General features: G+C 43.8%; 1 protein-coding gene across 1 annotated transcript in view; it reads right to left on the bottom strand.

Annotated features, from left to right (window-relative positions):
- Positions 1-26,448, bottom strand: part of LOC126092634 (gamma-aminobutyric acid type B receptor subunit 2) — a gene marked incomplete at its 5' end in the record, with an annotated part of 461,219 nt that overhangs the window by 51,843 nt on the left and 382,928 nt on the right. The window contains one exon of the mRNA XM_049908357.1: positions 16,013-16,108. Coding sequence (XP_049764314.1) covers positions 16,013-16,108 — 96 coding nt within the window. The remainder of the gene's footprint in view (positions 1-16,012; positions 16,109-26,448) is intronic.

Below are 26,448 nucleotides of genomic sequence, written 5' to 3'. Positions count from 1 at the left end.
AAACGATAGCCCTCGCCATGGGCGACGGGAGTGAAGTTGCGCATCATGCAGCCTATTGCACAGTTTGAGTCGTAACGCGATGTCCTTTGGCTGCACGGAAAGCATTATTGAACATGGTGATGTTGCTGTCAGGATTCCTCTGAACCATAATCCGTAGATAGCGCTCGTCTACTGCAGTAGTAGCCCTTGGGTGGCCTGAGCGAGGCATGTCATCGACAGCCCCTGTCTCTCTGTATCTCCTCCATGTCCGAACAACATCGCTTTGGCTCACTCCGAGACGCATGGACACTTCTCTTGTTGAGAGCCCTTCCTGGCACAAAGTAACAATGCGGACGGGATCGAACCGCGATATTGACCGTCTAGGCGCGGTTGAACAACAGACAACACAAGCCGTGTACCTCCTTCCTGGTGGAATGACTGGAACTGATTGGCTGTCGGACCACCACCGTCTAATAGGCGATGCTCATGCATCGTTGTTTACATCTTTGGGCGGGTTTGGTGACATTTCTAAACAGTCAAAGGAACTGTGTCTGTGATACCATATCCACAGTCAACGTCTATCTTCAGGAGTTCTGGGAACTGGGGTAATGGAAAAAAAATTTGATTTGTGTATATAGCGGGTGGTTATAATTAAAGAGAAGCTACTGACGGAGGTCCAATGTGGCTTGTAATTATCGTATGGCAGCGAAACGTGGTAGATATACTAGTGCGTTAATGTGGAACGGAATTATGCTGGAAAAAATTAGTTCTGATTTTGGCCACTAGGTGCAAGTCTGGGGCGGTACTCTCTACGAGTATAGCTCGAGCAAACTGTATGCCTATCGAGAACACTGCTAACAGTATAAGACACAGACGGTCCAGAAACTGAAACCTCATGATCCACAGCAATGTTCTGAATTTGCTCTTCGGTTTCTGGCACGGATCAAATTTGATGACAAGTGGCCAGGCTCTGTGGACAGACGAGGCACCATTTACGCTACAGGGTATAGTGAACACACAGAATTTCCGAATCTGGAGCACTGTTAAATCACGTTTTGTGCACGAAGAGCCACTGCACTCGCCCAGAGGGCCTCTCAGGTGTAGCGTGACTTCTGCTCGTTATCGAGACCTGCTTGTACAGCATGTGATCCCTGCTTTTGAAGAGCGCAATTGTATGGAAACCACTTCTTTCATGCAAGATGGGATAATACCTCACGTCGCTCGCCCAGTGAAAGATCTGCTTAATGCAACCTTCCACGAACATGTGAAGGGCTTATTTCAATAGTGGTACATACAAGTACATTTTTGTTCGTTCCGAGATACAGAGTCCTAATGTTAAATGACCGCTGAAAAATCTGCAGTTGAGATACCAGAAATATTCAAGTATATATACTTGAACAAGTATATATACTTGAACAAGTATATATAGGCTGATTCAAAAAGAATACCACAACTTTAAAAATGTGTATTTAATGAAAGAAACATAATATAATCTTCTGTTATACATCATTACAAAGAGTATTTAGAAAGGTTTTTTTTCACTCGAAAACAAGTTCAGAGATGTTCAATATGGCCCCCTCCAGACACTCGAGCAACATCAACCCGATACTCCCACTCGTTCCACACTCTCTGTAGCATATCAGGCGTAACAGTTAGGATAGCTGCTGTTCTTTCTCGTTTCAAATCATCAATGGTGGCTGGGAGAGGTGGCCGAAACAACATATCCTTAACATAGCCCCATAAGAAAAAATCGCAGGGGGTAAGATCAGGGCTTCTTGGAGGCCAGTGATGAAGTGCTCTGTCACGGGCTGCCTGGCGGCCGATCCATCGCCTCGGGTAGTTGACGTTCAGGTAGTTACGGACAGATAAGTGCCAATGTGGTGGCGCTCCATCCTGCTGAAATATGAATTGTTGTGCTTCTTGTTCGAGCTGAGGGAACAGCCAATTCTCTAACATCTCCAGATACCGTAGTCCAGTTACAGTAGCACCTTCGAAGAAAAAGGGACCAAAAACTTTATTGGCTGAAATGGCACAGAAAACGTTCACCTTGGGCGAGTCACGTTCATACTGAGTTGTTTCTCGCGGATTCTCAGTGCCCCATATACAGACATTGTGACGGTTGACTTTCCCGTTAGTGTGGAAAGTTGCTTCATCACTAAACACAATCTTTGAAACGAAAGATTCATCTGTTTCCATTTGAGCAAGGATAAAATCACAGAAATCGATTCTTTTAATCTTATCAGCTGCAGACAGTGCTTGAACCAATTTCAGACGGTAAGGTTTCATAACTAACCTTTTTCGTAGGACTCTCCATACAGTTGATTGTGGAATTTGCAGCTCTCTGCTAGCTCTGCGAGTCGATTTTCCTGGGCTGCGAACAAATGCTTGCTGGATGCTTGCTACATTTTCATCACTCGTTCTCGGCCGTTCAGAACTTTTCCCTTTGCACAAACACCCATTCTCTGTAAACTGTTTATACCAGCGTTTAATACACCACCTATCAGGAGGTTTAACACCATACTTCGTTCGAAATGCACGCTGAACAACTGTCGTCGATTCACTTCTGCCGTACTCAATAACACAAAAAGCTTTCTGTTGAGCGGTCGCCATCTTAGCATCAACTGACGCTGACGCCTAGTCAACAGCGCCTCAAGCGAACAAATGTACAACTAAATGAAACTTTATAGCTCCCTTAATTCTCCGACAGATAGTGCTTAGCTCTGCCTTTTGTCGTTGCAGAGTTTTACTCGTAAATTCCTAAAGTTGTGGTATTCTTTTTGAATCACCCTGTATACTTGAACATTTCTGGTATCTCAACTGCAGATTTTTCAGCGCTCATGTAACTTTAATTGGTATCTCAGAATGAACAAAAATGGACTTGTACCACTACTGAAATAAGCCCTTCATGTTATCTCCAAAGGTTTTGCAGATGCATGGCCTGCAAGTTCACCTGAAATTAATCCATGTGACTTTCGCCTCTGGGGATATCTAAAAGAACGCGTTTACACGGCACAAGATCGATGTCTACCTGATCTGAAGGCCCTATGCAGGAGACGTGGCTCAGATTCCACCACAACTTCTACGAGCAGCTGTTCATTACGTCGTTTTGCGGACGCAGCACCTAGCCGACGCGTTCGACACTCATATTGAACAAATTTTATAAGCGGCTGTTAATAATAAAATCAACATTATGCCTTTCTCACTTGTTTGAATCTTTCGTGCCTACGTCTCATTCCGAACCCATTACATATGACCGCTGATACACTTAGTGCCAGTTGTTCCCAAAGCGTAGATGACAGTGCATGAGACTGCTCAGCCTTTGGTCTTTGCTCCTTACTACCGTCCCATGTCCAATTTTCGTATCACTGTCTTGCTCGGTTTTTAGAAAATCAAACGAAGGACACATTTGGTGACACAGTCTCTGGTGGGCCGCTTGAATTTCTGTGCGCAGCGGCCTAATTGCCTACCTTGAATGCCAATTAACCCGGAAACGGCACAACGTATCGAATTTTTTTCTTAACAAATATTTGTCAGCACAGCCTACCCTACAACACACTTACAAGCTTTTCCGGCTTTTTCTGACCACTCTGTATATAGACATAGATACGTGTAAATTCTTGTCGAGCTTCGCTGCTTTATTGGATTTCAGTGGCTGTTCGCTGCATTTCTCGCTACATACCGACTCCTCTGTAGTTGAACATCTCGTAGCTCCCGAGACTGAAACGAAATGTCACTCCAAACTCCAATTAAATGTGGAATAGAGAACAATACGTATATTCCACGCTCATCGTCATTATACTTACAAATTACGTACACAAACCTGACCGTCAGTCTACTTAGTGAAAACGGTATCAAGACCCCTATAGTAGTTCCGGAGAGTAGGCTTCACATATACACAAAAAACACGGCGGCGCGCTTAAATTTATGGTTTGTATAGATATTGAAATACTTACAGAGATAAACTTTATAGACACCAGATCGGTATGTGAACCACAGTACTTTACATGGCGTTCTACGTATCTTACTGTCCTTCTTGACATCTTGCGGAGCATTCCAGATGATAATCTTCCAAAGGCATCCTAAACACTTTTGCACACTTTTTATTAGTCTTGTACCGACGCTGAACCACATGGGGCTTGATCATTTCACATAAAGTGTTGTCTAGCATTGTAAGGCTTAGTAGTGGTCAACAATGCGGCTGGAAATATCGTTGAACCACGCCGAATCCGGCAACCTCGAAACTGTTCATCGCGGAAAAATTTGGAAATTTGTGGTAAGGTCTTACGGGTCCAAACTGCTGAGGTCATCGACCCCTAAGCATACACACTACTTAATCTAACTTAAACTAACTTACGTTAAGAACAACACACACCCATGCCCGAGGGAGGACTCAAACCTCCGGTGGGGGCAGCCGCGCGGACCGAGGAATTCTCGTGCCTGAATAGCTAAGGACGCGGGAGCTGCGACAAGCTGTAGCCACACATGATCTATAATTCTCTTGTCTTAGAGTTCAGATATTAACCAGGTTTACAACATGTCCAAATAATTTCCAGCCACGTACTCTTTTAGATATACTACAAACAGGTATCGTCACGACAGTCTCACGCATATAAATTAAGGCTGCTTCGTTTCCAACTCTTGCACATAATTGGGAGTTTAATTAGACCATTAATCCCCATTCCTTGTGTGAACAACTATGTATGGCAAGATCGTCATAAAATAATACGTCGAGACGCGTCACATCGAAATTCCGGCATCGAAGCACGGCAGGCTGCAGCTAGATTCTCCATGTCGTTGCCAAGCAATTTATTTACAGACATTTGCCTAAACATTTCATTTTCAGATCTTTTTTTAATATGGTCATGCATTGATGAACACGGTAATTAAAGTTTAGCTGAATTTTTGTGAATGGATATCTTTGGAGACTGATCACCTGATTGAGCGACGGCAGCACACATCTACTGCTGGATCCACGACGTGATCTCCCTTTGATACTGCGAGACACAAGAGCACAGTCCTTCAAATGAAGCAAGCTTACTTTACGAAATGTGGCCTTGCGAAACCAATCCCTGCACGCAATCACTACCTCCGACATCGTTTGTCCCGTCTGTGGGCGTCGATGCGCCAACACACACGCTTCTGGAAGCTCCTCAACACCATAACCATGTCCGCTCATATCTGCTATAGCTTCACTACTGAAACAATACCATACTGAAAAAGAAACTATGCAATAATAAAAAACAATGCTTTTTTATCAGCGTCAGCGAAAGTATGTCAACATATTTCTAAACCGGAAAAGCGGAGATATTAGAAACAGTCTTAATGTGAGACACAATGGCTCACATTTTCACAAAAACATACACTCCTGGAAATGGAAAAAAGAACACATTGACACCGGTGTGTCAGACCCACCATACTTGCTCCGGACACTGCGAGAGGGCTGTACAAGCAATGATCACACGCACGGCACAGCGGACACACCAGGAACCGCGGTGTTGGCCGTCGAATGGCGCTAGCTGCGCAGCATTTGTGCACCGCCGCCGTCAGTGTCAGCCAGTTTGCCGTGGCATACGGAGCTCCATCGCAGTCTTTAACACTGGTAGCATGCCGCGACAGCGTGGACGTGAACCGTATGTGCAGCTGACGGACTTTGAGCGAGGGAGTATAGTGGGCATGCGGGAGGCCGGGTGGACGTACCGCCGAATTGCTCAACACGTGGGGCGTGAGGTCTCCACAGTACATCGATGTTGTCGCCAGTGGTCGGCGGAAGGTGCACGTGCCCGTCGACCTGGGACCGGACCGCAGCGACGCACGGATGCACGCCAAGACCGTAGGATCCTACGCAGTGCCGTAGGGGACCGCACCGCCACTTCCCAGCAAATTAGGGACACTGTTGCTCCTGGGGTATCGGCGAGGACCATTCGCAACCGTCTCCATGAAGCTGGGCTACGGTCCCGCACACCGTTAGGCCGTCTTCCGCTCACGCCCCAACATCGTGCAGCCCGCCTCCAGTGGTGTCGCGACAGGCGTGAATGGAGGGACGAATGGAGACGTGTCGTCTTCAGCGATGAGAGTCGCTTCTGCCTTGGTGCCAATGATGGTCGTATGCGTGTTTGGCGCCGTGCAGTTGAGCGCCACAATCAGGACTGCATACGACCGAGGCACACAGGGCCAACACCCGGCATCATGGTGTGGGGAGCGATCTCCTACACTGGCCGTACACCACTGGTGATCGTCGAGGGGACACTGAATAGTGCACGGTACATCCAAACCCTCATCGAACCCATCGTTCTACCATTCCTAGGCCGGCAATGGAACTTGCTGTTCCAACAGGACAATGCACGTCCGCATGTATCCCGTGCCACCCAACGTGCTCTAGAAGGTGTAAGTCAACTACCCTGGCCAGCAAGATCTCCGGATCTGTCCCCCATTGAGCATGTTTGGGACTTGATGAAGCGTCGTCTCACGTGGTCTGCACGTCCAGCACGAACTCTGGTCCAACTGTGGCGCCAGGTGGAAATGGCATGGCAAGCCGTTCCACAGGACTACATCCAGCATCTCTACGATCGTCTCCATGGGAGAATAGCAGCCTGCATTGCTGCGAAAGGTGGATATACACTGTACTAGTGCCGACATTGTGCATGCTCTGTTGCCTGTGTCTATGTGCCTGTGGTTCTGTCAGTGTGATCATGTGATGTATCTGACTCCAGGAATGTATCAATAAAGTTTCCCCTTCCTGGGACAATGAATTCACGGTGTTCTTATTTCAATTTGCAGGAGTGTATTTCTTGCTTCCAAGAATCCTGATAAATATCTCTTTCTTGGATTTTATGTTATCATAGTAATCAGAACAAATAAGATCTTTATAATTGACAATGAACAAATTCTTTACACATTGCACAGAAAGTTTGTTCATGATGATGTTTGGTTTGTGGGGAACTCAACTGCGCGGTAATCTGCGCCCATACAAAGTCCCAATTTTTAGGCAGTCCAATTTCCTTTTTACACAGTTCACTCTAATCACTGTCACGAATGATGATGACGATGATGACGACACAAACACCGTGTCCCTGGGCAGAGAAAATCCCCAACCCGGCCGGGAATCGAACCCCGGACCCCGTGATCCAGAGGCAGTAACGCTATCCACTAGACCACGAGCTGCGGACATATTTAGTAAGGAAAATATCCTTTCCACAGCTGCCTGGTGAGCAGGGATTGCAAAAAATATTCCACACATTCCAAAAGTTATGAATATTCATTTTCAGAACGATTGTTCATGAAAGTACACCACCTGCCAGATGCAGTTTTCTCTAAAAATGTTGACCTGGGTTCAGATTTGAGCTCTTCAGTTAGAAACATTTTTAGGCCATGTGTACTTCATCAAACAATTCCCTGTCATCAACAAGAAAATCTGTGTTACTCAAATAGTGAAATTCATATGCTGCCTCAACTGCTGCTATCTTCAGACCACTTTTACTGCAGGTTTGCGGGAAGAACTCAGGCGATTCTTGGCGATGTGCTTTGTGTTTCTATACTTCCTTGTGCTTTTTGGTATTAACATGATCCATAATATGTGATACAGGGAAGAAACACATGTAAGTAAATAAAGTTATAACGAGACTAGTAAGCTATAAGGTATAGTCTATCGGCCACGCATGGACACAGGACATAAAGGTGCATAGTCTGCACTCATTATTCTTGCACGTAATTACAGGGTGTTACAAAACGGTACGGCCAAACTTTCAGGAAACATTCCTCACACACAAATAAAGAAAATATCTTATGTGGACATGTGTCCGGAAACGCTTAATTTCCATGTTAGAGCTCATTTTAGTTTCATCAGTATGTACTGTACTTCCTCTTTTCACCGCCAGTTGGCACAATTGAAGGAAGGTAATGTTGACTTCGGTGCTTGTGTTGACATGCGACTCATTGCTCTACAGTACTAGCATCAAGCACATCAGTACGTAGCATCAACAGGTTAGTGTTCATCACCAACGTGGCTTTGCAGTCAGTCCAATGTTTATAAATGCGGAGTTGGCAGATGCCCATTTGATGTATGGATTAACACGGGGCAATAGCTGTGGCGCGGTATGTTTTTATCGAGACAGATTTCCAGAACGAAGGTGTCCCGACAGGAAGACGTTCGAAGCAATTGATCGACGTCTTGGGGAGCACGGAACATTCCAGCCTATGACTCGCGACTGGCGAAGACCTAGAACGACGAGGACACCTGCAATAGACGAGGCAATTCTCCGTGCAGTTGACGATAACCCTAATGTCAGCGTCAGAGAAGTTGCTGCTGAACAAGGTAACGTTGACCACGTCACTGTATGGAGAACGCTACGGGAGAACCAGTTGATTCCGTACCATGTACAGCGTGTGCAGGCACTATCAGCAGCTGATTGGCTTTCACAAGTACACTTCTGCGAATGGTTCATCCAACAATGTGACAATCCTCATTTCAGTGCAAATGTTCTCTTTACGGATGAGGCTTCATTCCAACGTGATCAAATTGTAAATTTTCACAATCAACATGAGTGGGCTGACGCAATCCGCACGCAATTGTGCAATCACGTCATCAACACAGATTTTCTGTGAACGTTTGGGAAGGCATTGTTGGTGATGTCTTGATTGGGCCCCAAGTTCTTCCACCTACGCTCAATGGAGCACGTTATCATGATTTCATACGGGATACTCTACCTGTGCTGCTAGAACATGTGCCTTTACAAGTACGAGACAACATGTGGTTCATGCACGATGGAGCTCCTGCACATTTCAGTCGAAGTGTTCGTACGCTTCTCAACAACAGATTCGGTGACCGATGGATTGGTAGAGGCGGACCAATTCCAAGGCCTCCACGCTCTCCTGACCACAACCCTCTTGACTTTCATTTATGCGGGCATTTGAAAGCTATTGTCTACGCAATCCCGGTACCAAATGTAGAGACTCTTCGTGCTCGTATTGTGGACGGCTGTGATACAATACGCCACTCTCCAGGGCTGCATTAGCGCATCAGGGATTCCATGCGACGGAGGGTGGATGCATGTATCCTCGCTAACGGAGGACATTTTGAACATTTCCCGTAACAAAGTGTTTGAAGTCACGCTGGTACGTTCTGTTGCTGTGTGTTTCCTTACCATGATTAATGTGATTTGAAGAGAAGTAATAAAATGAGCTCTAACATGGAAAGTAAAGTTTCCGGACACATGTCCACACAACATATTTTCTTTTGTGTGTGAGGAATGTTTCCTGAAAGTTTGGCCGTACCTTTCTGTAACACCCTGTATGTTTGTCTGTGTTTGAGGCTAACTGGACTTCATTCTTTCTGCTTCATATACAGTTATCCTTCTCGTAGAAACTGAAATTAATGTAGGTAATTTTCCCTAAATTTCCATTTTCAGTTTGTTACATTTAGGCATATTCAAAACATTCTCCACAATCACGACAGCTAATATCAATGACGTCGCAACGACCGTGACCGATTCGATGCGAGATACGCTACTTTAGAGTAGCGGAGCTGCAGATCGAGTCGCCTTGCTACGAAAGTCAACGACCGCGTAATGTGTTGTCAAACTACTTTTATCTCTCCCAATTTATGCCCAGTTTTGAATTTCGGTACACCAGATGATATCTGACATCACAGAACAACAGCTTAAGACGGAAGTCTAAAAATCGAGCGTTTTTACTTGTTTATAAATTTGCAACCGGCGGTCGAAATGGACTTTTTTCTCGATAACGGATAAAGATTTTTGATAATGAAGAGATGGCCCTTCTAGAAAAATGCCTACAGAACATTGTGTTGAAATTTAAGAAATTTTCTGCGATTAGTTATGATTTAGATTTCGCCTGATACCGGATTTTAAGTGTAGAATTAGGGTTGCTTTGAACATCTGTACCTTGTTTGGAAACGGATAAAGACTTCAAAAAAACTGTTAAGCCTGTTCGAGAGCTGGATCTTACGAATATATCGCCAGGATTTCAGACGTTTGTTCTGCATAGTCACCTCGGTATACTCGGTTGAATTTTGGTCTGCTGGTGACAGCGGAAATATATTTTAAAAAATCCTATTGCTTGCATACCGATACATTGTAAACAGTAACTGTCCTATCACGATTTCGTGGGGTACTCCGGAAATTACATTTACATCTGTCTGCAAGTTAAGTCTTGAATTTAGTAGTAAATCTGGTCTGATACTCGGTAAGATCCTATTTTTTATGGTGGCAAATGCTTTTCTGAAGTCAAGAAACACAGCATCAAGAGAGCGCCGTTGCCTACAGCTCTGTGGATCTCACGGAGGAACTGAGTGACCTGAGTGTAGGACGATCTCAGTTTCCGAATCAAATTTTTATAGAGAAAATTTTCGTTAGCCAATAACGACATAATTCTTGAGCATAAAACATTTTAGATAATTGTACAACAGATAGATGTAACGATATGAGCCTGTAATTATATGCATGTCCTACAATCGTTCTTGAAAACGGAAATGACTTGCGCATTTTTCCAGTCTCTAGGTATCCTTCTTTGCTCCAGCGACCTGCGGTAATCTGCTGCTAGAAAGTGAGCAATTTTTCTTCCCATAGTCTTTGTAGAATCTCATCTCATCTCATCTGGTCCTGATGTATTTCCACTGTTAAGGGACTGTAGTTGCTTTTCTCTTCCGCAATCGGTTATCTCAATATCTGTCATTTCGACAATCGTGCTACGATTATAAGGAGGGACCGTGTTACTAGCATCCACAATGAAACAATTTCTAAAGACCGAATTTAGTATTTTGGCCTCTGTTATATCGTGTTTCGGTACCAGTATGGTCAATGAGTGAATGAATAGAGGCGATTTGGAACCACTTACTGATTTTACGTAAGACTGAAACCTCTTAAGATTTAGTTTACAAAATTATATTTCCAAAGTTATTTAACGCTTCTCTCGCTGCTCTACTTATGTTAGTTTTCGCATCGTTTTGCTTTTGTTTTAAGCTAGGTTTCGACTTCTCTTGAATCTGTGATGAAGCTCTCTTTGGTTACGTGGCAGTTTTGTAACACTGCTGTTTATCCGCGGTGTGTCGTTCCCCTGACCTTGCTCGGTCGGCCGTTGTGACCGAGAGGTTCTAGGCGCTTCAGTCCGGAACCGTGCGACTCCTACGGGCGCAGGTTCGAATTCTGCCTCTGGCATGGATGTGTGTGATGTCCTTAGGTTGGTTAGGTTTAAGTAGTTCTAAGTTCTAGGGGACTGATGAACTCAGAAGATAAGTCCCATAGTGCTCAGAGCCATTTGAACCATTTTGAAGACCTTACTCGAAACATTTGTTTCCATTTGTGCTCCACATCGTCGAACTCATCACTGAATATCTGATGCTGACTACTCATTCTCCAGTTAATATCCTGTGGTTCTTGCTAAGCAAATATACTCTCCTACCTGGTGAACGTAATCAGCTTGTATTGGGTATGCGCAAGAGTCTATCCACCCATACTTCTGCTGGGGCGCTTCTTTTGGGTTGGGTTGTTTGGGGAAGCAGACCAGACAGTGAGGCCATCGGTCTCATCGGATTAGGGAAGGACTGGGAAGGAAGTCGGCCGTGCCCTTTCAAAGGAACTATCCCGGCATTTGCCTGGAGCGATTTAGGGAAATCACGGAAAACCTAAATCAGGATGGCCGGACGCGGGATTGAACCGTCGTCCTCCCGAATGCGAGTCCAGTGTTTAACCACTGCGCCACCTCGCTCGGTGGGCCGCTTGTAAACACAACATCTCCGCCCCCCCCCCCCCTCTCCCATGGAGCTTTGGTAGTGGGCTACATAGGTGCTAGCGACAAGCCCTTTAATGCTCTGCAGCAGGAGAGCTGTACTGTGGAAGATTTCTTTCAGATGGAAAGGTTCTGTTCTTTTCCTCTTGTAAAACATCATAAGGAAACTTTGCTGAGCCTTCACGAGTGCAGCAAAGAATCAAGGACAACAGAAGCTGCAGCAGAAGCATCTAAATCTACATTTATACTCCGAAAGTCACTCAACGGTGTGTGCCGGAGGTTACTTTACGTGCCACTGTCACTACCTCCCTTTCCTGTTCCAGTCGCATATAGTTCGCGGGAAGAACGACTGCCGGAAAGCCTCCGTGCGCGCTCGAATCTCTTTAATTTTACATTCGTGATCTCCTCGGGAGGTATAAGTAGGGGGAAGCAATATATTGGATACCTCATCCAGAAACTCACCCTCTCGAAACATGGACAGCAAGCTACACCGCGATCCAGAGCCCCTTTCTTGCAGAGTCTGCCATTTGAGTTTGCTAAACATCTCCGTAACACTATCACGCTTACCAAATAACCCTGTGACGAAACGCACCGCTCTTCTTTGGATCTTCTCTAACTCCTCTGTCAACCCGACCTGGTACGGATCCCACACTGATGAGCAATACTCAAGTATAAGTCGAACGAGTGTTTTGTAAGTCACCTCCTTTGTTGATGGACTACATTTTCTAAGGACTCTCACAGGGAATCCCAACCCGGCACCCGCCTTACCAACAATTAATTTTATGTGATCATTCCACTTCAAATCGTTCCGTACGCATACTCCCAGATATTTCACAGAAGTAACTGCTACCAGTGTTTGTTCCGCTGTCATATAATCATAAAATAAAGGATCCTTCTTTCTATGTATTCGCAATACATTACATGTTAAGGGTCAGTTGCCGCTCCCTGCACCAAGTGCCTATCCGCTGCAGATCTTCCTGCATTTCGCTGCAATTTTCTAATGCTGCAGCTTCTCTGTATACTACAGCATCATCCGCGAAAAGCCGCATGGAACTTCCGACACTATCTACTAGGTCATTTATATATATATTGTGAAAACAATGGTCCCATAACACTCCCCTGTGGCACGCAAGAGGTTACTTTTACATCTGTAGACGTCTCTTTATTTAGAACAACAAGCAGTGTTCTGTTTGCTAAAAACTCTTCGATCCAGCCTCACAACTGGTCTGATATTCCGTAGGCTCTTACTTTGTCTATCTGGCGACAGTGCTCAACTGTATCGAACGCCTTCCGAAAGTCAAGGAAAATGGTATCTACCTGGGAGCCTGTATCTAATGTTTTCTGCGTCTCATGAACAAATAAAGCGAGTTGGGTCTCACACGATCGCTGTTTCTGGAATTCATGTTGATTCCTACATAGTAGATTCTGGGTTTCCATAAATGACATGATGCGCTAGCAAAAAACATGTTCTAAAACTCTACAACTGATCGATGTCAGAGAAATAGGCCTATAGTTTTGCGCATCTGCTCGACGACCCTTCTTGAAAACTGGAACTACCTTTTCTCTTTTCCAATCATTTGGAATCTCCCGTTCCTCTAGAGCCTTGCGGTACACGGCTGTTAGAAGGGGGGGCAAGCTCTTTCGCGTACTCTGTGTAGAATCGAATTGGTATCCCGTCAGGTTCAGTGGACTTTCCTCTGTTGAGTGATTTCATTTGCTTTTCTATCCCTTGGACACTTATTTCGATGTCAGCCATTTTTTCGTTCGTGCGAAGATTTAGAGAAGGAACTGCAGTGCGGTCTTCCTCTGTGAAACAGCTTAGGAAAAAGGTGTTTAGTATTTCAGCTTTACGCGTTTCATCCTCTGTTTCAATGCCATTATCATGCCAGAGTGTCTGGATATGCTGTTTCGATCCACTTACTGATTTAACGTAAGACCAGAACTTCCTAGGAATTTCTGTCAAGTCGGTACACAGAATTTTACTTTCGAATTCACTGAACGCTTCACGCATAGCCCTCCTTACGCTAACTTTGATATCATTTAGCTTCTGTTTTGGCTGCGTTTAAATTGCGGTGAAGCTCTCTTTGCTTTCGCAGTAATTTCCTAAGTTTGTTGTTGAACCACGGTGGGTTTTTCCGTCCTACACTGTTTTACTCGGCACGTAATTGTCTAAAACGCATTTTACGATTGCCTTGAACTTTTTCCATAAACACTCAACATTGTCAGTGTCGGAACAGAAATTTTCGTTTTGCTCTGTTAGGTAGTCTGAAATCTGCCTCCTATTACTCTTGTTAAACAGATAAATCTTCCTCCCTTTTTTATATTCCTATTTACTTCCATATTCAGGGATGCTGCAACGGCCTTATAATCACTGATTCCCTGTTCTGCGCTTACAGAGTCGAAAAGTTCGGGTCTGTTTGTTATCAGTAGGTCCAAGATGTTATCTCCACGAGTCGGTTCTCTGTTTAATTGCTCGTGGTTGTCCTCATCACTGAATATCTGATGCTGACTACTCATTCTGCAGTTAATATCCTGTGGTTCTTGCTAAGCAAATATACTCTCCTACGTGGTCAACGTAATCAGCTTGTAATGGGTGTGTCGAAGAGACTGTCCGCCCATATTTCTGCTGGGCGCTTGCAAACATAAGATCCCCCCTCCCCATGGAGCTATGGTAGTGGTCTACATCGGTGCTAGCGACACGCCCTTTAATGCTCTACAGCGGGAGAGCTGTACTGTGGAAGATTTCTTTCAGGTAGAAAGGTTCCGCTCTTTCTCTCTATAATACGAGGTGCATTCAAGTTCTAAGGCCTCCGATTTTTTTTTCACCGGACTGGAAAGAGATAGAAACATGCGCATTGTTTTAAAATGAGGCCACGTTCATTGTAAATACGTCCAGGAGATGGCAGCACCGTACGGCAGATGGAATTTTACCGCCAGCGGCGAGAATGAGAACTGTTTTAAATACTTAAAATGGCGACGTTTTCCTTACTTGAACAGCGTGCAATCATTCGTTTTCTGAATTTGCGTGGTGTGAAACCAATTGAAATTCATCGACAGTTGAAGAAGACATGTGGTGATGGAGTTATGGATGTGTCGAAAGTGCGTTCGTGGGTGCGGTGCGACGGTTTAATGAAGGCAGAACATCGTGTGACAACAAACCGAAACAACCTCGGGCTCGCACAAGCCGGTCTGACGACATGATCGAGAAAGTGGAGAGAAATGTTTTGGGGGATCGCCGAATGACTGTTGAACAGTTCGCCTCCAGAGTTGGAATTTCTGTGCGTTCTGTGCACACAATTCTGCATGACGACCTGAAATGCGAAAAGTGTCATCCAGGTGGGTGCCACGAATGCTGGACGACCACATGGCTGCCTGTGTGGCATGTTGCCAAGCAATGTTGACGCGCAACGACAGCACGAATGGGACTTTCTTTTCGTCGGTTGTGACAATGGATGAGACGTGGATGCAATTTTTCGATACAGAAAAAAAGCGCCAGTCAGCTCAATAGAAGCACACATTCACCGCCACCAAAAAAATTTCGGGTAACCGCCAGTGCTGAAAAAATGATGGTGTCCATGTTCTGGGACAGCGAGGGCGTAATCCTTACCCATTGCGTTCCAAAGGGCACTACGGTAACAGGTGCATCCTACGAAAATGTTTTGAAGAACAAATTCCTTTCTGCACTGCAACAAAAACGTCCGGGGAGGGCTGCGTATGTGCTGTTTCACCAAGACAACGCACCCGCACATCGAGCTAACGTTACGCAACAGTTTCTTCGTGATAACAACTTTGAAGTGATTCCTCATGCTCCCTACTCACCTGACCTGGCTCCGACTGACTTTTGGCTTTTTCCAACTATGAAAGACACTCTCCGTGGCCGCACATTCACCAGCCGTGCTGGTATTGCCTCAGCGATTTTCCAGTGGTCAAAACAGACTCCTAAAGAAGCCTTCGCCGCTGCCATGGTATCATGGCGTCAGCGTTGTGAAAAATGTGTACGTCTGCAGGGCGATTACGTAGAGAAGTAACGCCAGTTTCATAGATTTCGGGTGAGTGGTTAATTAGAAAAACAAATCGGAGGCCTTAGAACTTGAATGCACCTCGTAGATCTTGTGACACATCGTAAGGAATCTTTTCTGAACCTTCACGACTACAGCAATGAATGAAGAACAACAGCAGCTGCAACAGAAGCAGAGTGGAAGCTGACCGCTGTTCCGAGCGCGCACTGGCTGTGGCTGAGCGTGGACGCGCCGGAGCCGCCGTGGTGGCCCCCGGGTCCGCTGCCCGCCACCAGGCCCGACAGGTAGCCCATGTGGAGCCGCAGCGCAGACGCGATCCCAGCGCCGCCCCCGCCGCCGCCGCCGCCGCCGAAAGATGTCGCCGACGCCTGCACAGCAAAGAGGACATGGAAGAGGAATTGTATGTACTGGATAGCGTTTGCAAAGAGGTTATGGGATGCACATTAACAAAAGTAAAGCAAGAGTCAGGTCATGCTGAAGAAATTAGATTAGGAAATGAGAATGTAATCGATGTGTTTTGCTGCTTGGGAAGCAAAATAACTGACGATGGGGAGAGCAAGGAGGATATAGAATGCAGACTAGCTGTATCAAGAAAAGCATTTCTGAAAAAGGGGAATTTGTTAACATCTAATGTAAATTTAAGTGTTAGAAAGTCATTTCTGAGAGTACGTGGTGAGATAATCAAATGCGAAGATTTAAGGACTTCTCGACTGCCGTGATACAGCGTTATGGGGTGAGAGACTTGATCATGGGCGTCCAGGCAGTTTGAAGTTTAGTAGCCGTGGATCGCTGGTATAGTACGACACGTGCATTTGCTGTAAAGGGGTAGTAGAAAAACTCGTATAATTATGTTGGAGCTCAACGCGATATCCGTCTAGAGTTTAATATACCCCCACAGCTCCCGTGCTATCGTCCAGTGCTATTACCGTCTGCGTGAAAAGCGTAGAAGCCGCTGGCAGAAATACGTGGCAGTGAAAAATCAAGTTGGACCCAAGAGAATACTGAGAGTGTTCTTAAAGCTTTACGAAGTCCGCGCAAATAAGTTGAATGGTACAATGCGGAAACTGATGCATCAGTACGAAGGATCTTGAAAAATAATATCCAACATCATCCCTACAAGAGTAGGGAGAGCAAGCCCACCAACCTCAAGATTAGACCAAGCACATACGCTTTTGCCAAGCGATGTTAAATGTTATCAGAGAAAATGAAGAGAAAGTTGACAGTAGTGGATGACCGATGACACCCAATTTCACCTTAGAGGTTTTGTCGAAAAGCAGATCTTTCTCAATTGGTCTAACAGAAATCCACATCGTTTGTAATAAACCCCTCTCCATTCACAAAATGTAACAGTTTGGTGCACAATGTCATCTCGGGCAGTAATAGGACCCGACCTTTTTAAAGATGAAATGGTAACATGGTGGCCTTAAAGCCTAAACGTTATGGTCATACGTTATCATTCCTCTGCCAGAACTCGATGCCTATTATCGAGATGAAGAAATATTCCTCTTGCAGGCTGGTGCAGTAAGCCATATTGCTTTAGCATAAGTTGATTTACTTAGACTCGCATTTCCGGGTCGTCTCGTCAACAAATTGGCCATGTTGCATGGCCTCCCCGTTCATCAGATTTATCGGCTCTAGACTTTTTCCTTTGGGGCCACCTAGAATCTAGATATTTCCACGAAAACCATTCAAGAAACGGAGGTGGATTGAATAGATGAATTCGCCAAGAAAGAGTCAAGATAAAAGAGACGATCTGAGGACATGAATTTGCCAAGAAATGAACAACATTCCGTTGGAGACGCTACGCAGTGTCATGTGCGGTTTCACCCTCAGAGTTTGACCATGCGTGTGAAGTCAAGGACGCCATCTGAGTGATACCATCTATAAAAACAGGTATTTTCAGGTTCAGCTGTTAATTTACACTCACGTGCGCTAGATTCGTCTTAAAAAACTAAAATCAGTTTAAATGGCCAATTTGGTCGAATTTTTATAAACTTACCGTTTCACAAGCTGCGACATAGTCATGAATACGAACAGAGATCCAGGTACTGTCAAATGTTTTTCATTCCAGCCTTTGATCACAATATAAAGTGCTTCGACTACGATCGGTTTCAGTCAGTAATGACCATCTTCAGATCTAAATAAGTTTACAGAGCCTTTTGACTCTGTTGTAAGCCAGTCAACTTACCATTTGATTGCTTCACCCTGTATTTTTCTGGAACGTAGACATGTACGGTAGCGAAATGTGGACTAGAAGTAGTTCAGACAAGAAGAGAATAGAAGCTTTCGCAATACGCTGCTACAGAAGAGTGCTGAAGATTAGATGGTTAGATCGAGCAAATAATTGGAGAGAAAATAAATTTGCGGCATAATTTGACTAAATGGAAGGATCTTTTGACGATTCATTTGAGGTATGAAGGATTTGTCAGTTTAGTGAAGAAGGGAAGAGGTTGTAATATTATTGGATTTCAGATACTTTGCATATGAGATATTTGTCATGAAAGAAAAGGACAGCCAACAAGCTGTAGTTCGTAATCATGCTGAGCATTACAGCGCGAGAGTAAAGAGACGAAATATTTTCTTTTAATGTGCGCCGATACCAAGACGCGCGTCCAGCGTTTAAATACTCTAAATAAACACTATGACCCGCTGGGCGCAGATATTTTAAATCATTGCTGCAGCGCTTGATGGCAAGAAGCTGCGAAACAGAAGAAAGAACAATCTATCTTTTGTTAAGAAATATTCTACAGACTTCATTATCCCTTGTACTTTTGGTCGCCGACATGTTAAGACGTATTACATAGCATTGCTACAAGCTGTACTTTTATTTTGTGTAAAAACTATGTGAAACGACGAACATATCGGTAACTCGGGTGAGGATACAATGTACTTACGCACACGCAAAGACATTTAATTTTAAGAAGGAACGGACTGACAAAGCAGCTATTATTGGACTGCGCCATGTACAAAAGAATTATGACATGTAAGTCATGCATTTATTGTGTATCAATGTCTAGAAGTTTAAAGCCAATTTGCTCAAAATATAGTAATATTTTACCATGCAGAAATTTTCTTCTTATTCTTTTCTTTCACTAACCAGAAATGATTTTTAAATTGTATATGAGTTATGTTACAGGTTAGCTATTTATCGCGGTGTCTCGATTGTATTTGGGAGACCACTAATGTGTTCAACTTCCGATATGTTAATCTTTCTATTACGAAATTCCACTAATTTGCTTTCATTTCCATTTTTATATTCATATAGGTCCCTTAGCCCCCCCATGAACCATGGACCTTGCCGTTGGTGGGGAGGCTTGCGTGCCTCAGCGATACAGATGGCTGTACCGTAGGTGCAACCACAACGGAGGGGTATCTGTTGAGAGGCCAGACAAACATGTGGTTCCTGAAGAGGGGCAGCAGCCTTTTCAGTAGTTGCAGGGGCAACAGTCTGGATGATTGACTGATCTGGCCTTGTAACATTAACCAAAACGGCCTTGCTGTGCTGGTACTGCGAACGGCTGAAAGCAAGGGGAAACTACAGCCGTAATTTTTCCCGAGGACATGCAGCTCTACTGTATGATTAAATGATGATGGCGTCCTCTTGGGTAAAATATTCCGGAGGTAAAATAGTCCCCCATTCGGATCTCCGGGCGGGGACTACTCAGGAGGACGTCGTTATCAGGAGAAAGAAAACTGGCGTTCTACGGATCGGAGCGTGGAATGTCAGATCACTTAATCGGGCAGGTAGGTTAGAAAATTTAAAAAGGGAGATGGATAGGTTAAAGTTAGATATAGTGGGAATTAGTGAAGTTCGGTGGCAGGAGGAACAAGACTTTTGGTCAGGTGATTACAGGGTTATAAATACAAAATCAAATAGGGGTAATGCAGGAGTAGGTTTAATAATGAATAAAAAAATAGGAGTGCGGGTTAGCTACTACAAACAGCATAGTGAACGCATTATTGTGGCCAAGATAGACACAAAGCCCATGCCTACTACAGTAGTACAAGTTTATATGCCAACTAGCTCTGCAGATGATGAAGAAATAGATGAAATGTATGACGAGATAAAAGAAATTATTCAGGTAGTGAAGGGAGACGAAAATTTAATAGTGATGGGTGACTGGAATTCGTCAGTAGGAAAAGGGAGAGAAGGAAACATAGTAGGTGAATATGGATTGGGGGGAAGGAATGAAAGAGGAAGCCGCCTTGTAGAATTTTGCACAGAGCATAACTTAATCATAGCTAACACTTGGTTCAAGAATCATGAAAGGAGGCTGTATACATGGAAGAAGCCTGGAGATACTGACAGGTTTCAGATAGATTATATAATGGTAAGACAGAGATTTAGGAACCAGGTTTTAAATTGTAAGACATTTCCTGGGGCAGATGTAGATTCTGACCACAATCTATTGGTTATGAACTGCAGATTGAAACTGAAGAAACTGCAAAAAGGTGGGAATTTAAGGAGATGGGACCTGGATAAACTGAAAGAACCAGAGGTTGTAGAGAGTTTCAGGGAGAGCATTAGGGAACAATTGACAGGAATGGGGGAAAGAAATACAGTAGAAGAAGAATGGATAGCTCTGAGGGATGAAGTGATGAAGGCAGCAGACGATCAAGTAGGTAAAAAGACGCGGGCTAATAGAACTCCTTGGGTAACAGAAGAAATATTGAATTTAATTGATGAAAGGAGAAAATATAAAAATGCAGTAAATGAAGCAGGCAAAAAGGAATATAAACGTCTCAAAAATGAAATCGACAGGAAGTGCAAAATGGCTAAGCAGGGATGGCTAGAGGACAAATGTAAGGATGTAGAGGCTTGTCTCACTAGGGGTAAGATAGATACTGCCTACAGGAAAATTAAAGAGACCTTTGGAGAGAAGAGAGCCACTTGTATGAATATCAAGAGCTCAGATGGCAACCCAGTTCTAAGCAAAGAAGGGAAAGCAGAAAGGTGGAAGGAGTATATAGAGGGTTTATACAAGGGCGATGTACTTGAGGACAATATTATGGAAATGGAAGAGGATGTAGATGAAGATGAAATGGGAGATAAGATACTGCGTGAAGAGTTTGACAGAGCACTGAAAGACCTGAGTCAAAACAAGGCCCCGGGAGTAGACAACATTCCATTAGAACTACTGATGGCCTCAGGAGAGCCAGTCATGACAAAACTCTACCATCTGGTGAGCACGATGTATGAGACAGGCGAAATACCCTCAGACTTTAAGAAGAATATAATAATTCCAATCCCAAAGAAAGCAGGTGTTGACAGATGTGAAAATTACCGAACTATCAGTTTAATAAGTCACAGCTGCAAAATACTAACGCGAATTCTTTACAGACGAATGGAAAAACTGGTAGAAGCCGACCTCGGGGAGGATCAGTTTGGATTCCGTAGAAATGTTGGAACACGTGAGGCAATACTGACCTTACGACTTATCTTGGAAGAAAGATTAAGAAAAGGCAAACCTACGTTTCTAGCATTTGTAGATTTAGAGAAAGCTTTTGACAATGTTGACTGGAATACTCTCTTTCAAATTCTGAAGGTGGCAGGGGTAAAATACAGGGAGCGAAAGGCTATTTACAATTTGTACAGAAACCAGATGGCAGTTATAAGAGTCGAGGGGCATGAAAGGGAAGCAGTGGTTGGGAAAGGAGTGAGACAGGGTTGTAGCCTCTCCCCGATGTTATTCAATCTGTATATTGAGCAAGCAGTAAAGGAAACAAAAGAAAAATTCGGAGTAGGTATTAAAATTCATGGAGAAGAAGTAAAAACTTTGAGGTTCGCCGATGACATTGTAATTCTGTCAGAGACAGCAAAGGACTTGGAAGAGCAGTTGAACGGAATGGACAGTGTCTTGAAAGGAGGATATAAGATGAACATCAACAAAAGCAAAACGAGGATAATGGAATGTAGTCAAATTAAGTCGGGTGATGCTGAGGGAATTAGATTAGGAAATGAGACACTTAAAGTAGTAAAGGAGTTTTGCTATTTAGGGAGTAAAATAACCGATGATGGTCGAAGTAGAGAGGATATAAAATGTAGACTGGCAATGGCAAGGAAAGCGTTTCTCAAGAAGAGAAATTTGTTAACATCGAATATAGATTTAGGTGTCAGGAAGTCGTTTCTGAAAGTATTTGTATGGAGTGTAGCCATGTATGGAAGTGAGACATGGACGATAACTAGTTTGGACAAGAAGAGAATAGAAGCTTTCGAAATGTGGTGCTACAGAAGAATGCTGAAGATAAAGTGGGTAGATCACGTAACTAATGAGGAGGTATTGAATAGGATTGGGGAGAAGAGAAGTTTGTGGCACAACTTAACTAGAAGAAGGGATCGGTTGGTAGGACATGTTCTCAGGCATCGAGGGATCACAAATTTAGCATTGGAGGGCAGCGTGGAGGGTAAAAATCGTAGAGGGAGACCAAGAGATCAATACACTAAGCAGATTCAGAAGGATGTAGGTTGCAGTAGGTACTGGGAGATGAAGAAGCTTGCACAGGATAGAGTAGCATGGAGAGCTGCATCAAACCAGTCTCAGGACTGAAGACCACAACAACAACAGGTCCCTTAGGTATTTTCATCGAAGACTGTGATTGCGTGAAGGCAATCCGGGTCCAAAGGGCAATTAAGAAAACTTCTTCTTAAAAATAAGTCTCCTGAACACAATCGAGAACCGACTCATCGGAGATCAATTAATAATCTCTCTCTCTTTTTAAGTCGTACTAAAAAACGACCACACAGGATAGTCGTAAGTACGCAATCTACCGTTAGGTTGCATTTTGTCAGTAAATATTACCAGCCAACAGTTACAGCATCACTATTATTATTTACCACTATTTCTTATACAGAATAAGCGAGTTCCTAACGTCAGAAGAGGGGGCTAAAAATTGTAGAGGGAGACCAAAGGATGAATACTGTAAGTAGCTTCAGATTCATATAAGTTGCAGTCGTTATTAGGACTTTAACAGGCTCCTGCACTGGATTACTTTTATTTAACCCACAGAATGGCCTGACACGGACTAAATTATAAAATAAGTAATGCATCACAGTAACATATAGTCCATTAGGTCATCTAGTATTGTTGGAAGGAAAATTATAGCTTTTTTGATATTGGGTAATGTTTTTTCATGTCCTTAATTAAAAACTGGTTTTTGTGAATTAGAAACGATATTTATAATTTTTCTGTTATCTGATCATTCGATGATCACGCATTAATTGTTTACTCAGAAACAATGTTTTTTTCAACTCCAGACTCGTCGCCCTTTTGACGTATCGCCTATCTCGAGTAATGTTTAATCAGCAAACATACCGCGCCATTGAGTAGAAAACCGTTCGTAATTTGTACCTTTAGTGAACTTACGCGTTGTATGCAGGTCTGTTTCAGCCGGTGGCCCGGCAACGATTAAACGGTTTTAATTAATTTGTGAGCCACGAGTTTCCTCGACAGAAACACGCACAAAGGGTCCCATTACTGTAATTACCCGCGGCTGTTAAGCATGGAGGCCAGACCGCGCCGACAGGCCGCGTGGCCGAGCGGGCTGTGACTCCACTGACGGAGGCGCGGACGGCGTTTGCACAGTGGGTCTGACGGCGGACGCCCACAGAAATCTGCTCTAACATAAACGGACTAAAAACACCGCTTTTAACTTTCTATCTCGAATAGCTTGCTCGATAACACTGAATGCTGGGCAACCACGGATAAAAGGTTTATGAATCTGGCACCATGAACTGACGGGCACCAGGGCAATCGCAAAGGAGTAAATCATCAAAGCAGGCTATGAAAGGACACTGAAAGAATCAAGTGCCTCAGTTGGCTCCTAACGATGAACATGAATCCGTGGATGAAGAGGAGATATTTATTAACGAATAACTGCAGGGTGGTCCGTTGATAGTGACCGGGCCAAATTTCTCACGAAATAAGCGTCAAATTAAAAAACTAGCTTGAAGGGGGCAAGGTTGGCCCGCTAGATGGAGCTGCCATAGGTCAAACGGATATCAACTGCGTTTATTTAAATAGGAACATCCACTTTTTATTACAAATTCGTGAAGTACGTAAAGAAATATGAATGTTTTAGTTGGACCACTTTTTTCACTTTGTCGTAGATGGCGCTGTAATAGTCACATGCGTATAAGTACGTCGTATCCCGTAACATTCCGCCAGTGCGGACGACATTTGTTTCGTTATACATTACCCGTGTTAAAATGGACCGTTTACCAACTGCGGAAAAGATCGATATGGTGTTGATGTATGGCTATTGTGATCAAAATGCCCAACGGGCGGGTGCTATGTATGCTACTCGCTGTCCTGGACGACATCATCCCAGTGTCCGGACCGTTCGCCAGATAGTTACGTTATTTAAGGAAACAGGAAGTGTTTCAGCCACATGTGGAACGTCAACCACGACCTGCAACAAATGATGATGCCCAAGTAGGGGTTTTAGCTGCTGTCGCGGCTAATCTGCACCTCAGCAGCAGACAAATTGCGCGACAATCGGGAATCTCAAAACAGTTGATGTTGAGAATGCTACATCAACATCGATTGCACCCGTACCATATTTCTATGTACCAGGAATTGTATGGCGACGACTTTGAACTTCGTGTGCAGTTCTGCCATTGGGCACAAGAGAAGTTACGGGACGATGAGTGATTTTCTCCACGCGTTCTATTTAGCGACGAAGCGTCAATCGCTAACAGCGGTAACGTAAAGGGGCGTAGTATTCACTATTGGGCAACGGAAAATTCACGATGGCTGAGACAAGTGGAACATCAGCGACCTTGGCGGGTTAATGTATGGTGCGGCGCTACGGGAGGAAACATAATTGGTCCCCATTTTATCGATGGCAATCTAAATGGTGCAATGTACGCTGATTTCCTACGTAATGTTCTACCGATGTTACTACAAGATGTTTCGCTGCATGACAGAATGCCGATGTACTTCCAACATGATGGATGTCCGGCACTTAGCTCGCATGCAGTGGAAGCGGTACTGAATAGCATATTTCGTGACAGGTGGATTGGACGTCATGGCCCGCACGTTCACCGGATCTGACGTCCCCGGATTTCTTTCTGTGGGGAAAGTTGAAGGATATTTGCTATCGTGGTACACCGACAACGCCTGACAACATGCGTCAGCGCATTGTCAATGCGGAAGGCGAACTACTCGCAGTTGAGAGGAATGTCGTTACACGTATTGCCAAATGCATTGAGGTTGACGGACATCATTTTGAGCATTTATTGCATTAATGTGGTACTTATGGGTAATTAAGCTGTAACAGCATGCGTTCTCAGAAATGATAAGTTCACAGTGGTACATGTATCACATTGGAACAGCCGAAAAAAATGTTCAAACGTACCTACATTTGTATTTTAATTTAAAAATACCTACCTGTTACCAACTGTTTGCCTAAAATTGTGAGCCATATGTTTGTGACTATTACAGCAGCTATCACAAAGCGAAAATGTGGTCCAACTAAAACATTCATATTTCTTTACGTACTACATGAATATGTAAGAAAAATGGGTGTTCCTATTTAAAAAAAAAAACGCAGTTGATATCCGTTTGACCTATGGCAGCGCCATCTAGCGGGGCAACCATAGCGCCATCTGGTTTCCCCCTTCAGGCTACACAAGTATCGTTCTTTGTAGTTTTTTTGTTTGACGTTTATTTCGTGAGATATTTGGCCCGGTCACGATCAATGGACCACCCTGTCTATTGAGATGAGTTAGTTAGTATCCCAGTACCCTAAAGTGGCCACTGGAGGAGTTCCTTTTGTTGACATCACAAGTAATTCTTAATGAACACTTTTACACTTGGTAAAGTTTAGATTGTCTTGACGAATCTTCCCAAAAAAAATGAATCCACTTGGCATCATGGAATGACAGCACTCAAAGTATGTTAGCTTTTAGGTTTCTGTGTCACCTACCTGTGACAACTCCAGCATTGCAAACACATATTTGTTCATCAATAGAACAAGAAACTAGTCCAAACGGCAAATATTTTATTTTTCATTCAATGACTAGTTTTGGTCCGAGACCCGTTTTCAAATCAACATAACGAAGTCGAAAATGGCATTTCCAAAGATGTCAAAAAACGTGTAATTTACACTTACAGTGCATACAGGTAACTGCGGCCGGACACTCATCATAGAATTAAAAAATAAAATATTTGCAGCTTGTACTGGTTTTTCGTTGCATTTATTAACAGAAGTTTCCGATCCAAGCTACTCCAGCAAGCTGGAAGTTCGTACATATTTGTTTAGTCTCTACAGGCCTTTTAATGGAATTACTTTGAACTTGTTTTTTTCAAGAATTTTGCAATGTCAACAACTTCTACCTGGCTGTAGTATACTGTAAGAAAACCTGTTACAAGTTCAGAAATGCACGTAGTGTGTGTTTTCAAAGGGTAATGACAAAGAACTGTCTAGGAAACCTTTATTAATGTCCATGAATATTTCGTTAACAGATATTTCTCAACCAAAGTCAATTTTCTATTCATTGCAATGTTTGTGCGATCTGCAAACAATACAAACTCGGCATCTTGTAATGTTACTGCCGGAAGGACCCTAGGATGGAACCTTGTCGTACACTAAATAATCATTTCAAACTTGGATGCTGATTGATAGTTCAATGCAGGGCACTTTCCTATTGACAACTTTTGTTTTCTGTAACGCTCTCAGCTTGGACACATGAAAATATTTGCCTAAC

Source organism: Schistocerca cancellata, chromosome 7, assembly GCF_023864275.1.
Source record: "Schistocerca cancellata isolate TAMUIC-IGC-003103 chromosome 7, iqSchCanc2.1, whole genome shotgun sequence".
Classification (NCBI taxonomy): domain Eukaryota; kingdom Metazoa; phylum Arthropoda; class Insecta; order Orthoptera; family Acrididae; genus Schistocerca; species Schistocerca cancellata.
Note: the sequence above shows the minus strand (reverse complement) of the source record. Positions and strands in the feature narration are given on the sequence as shown.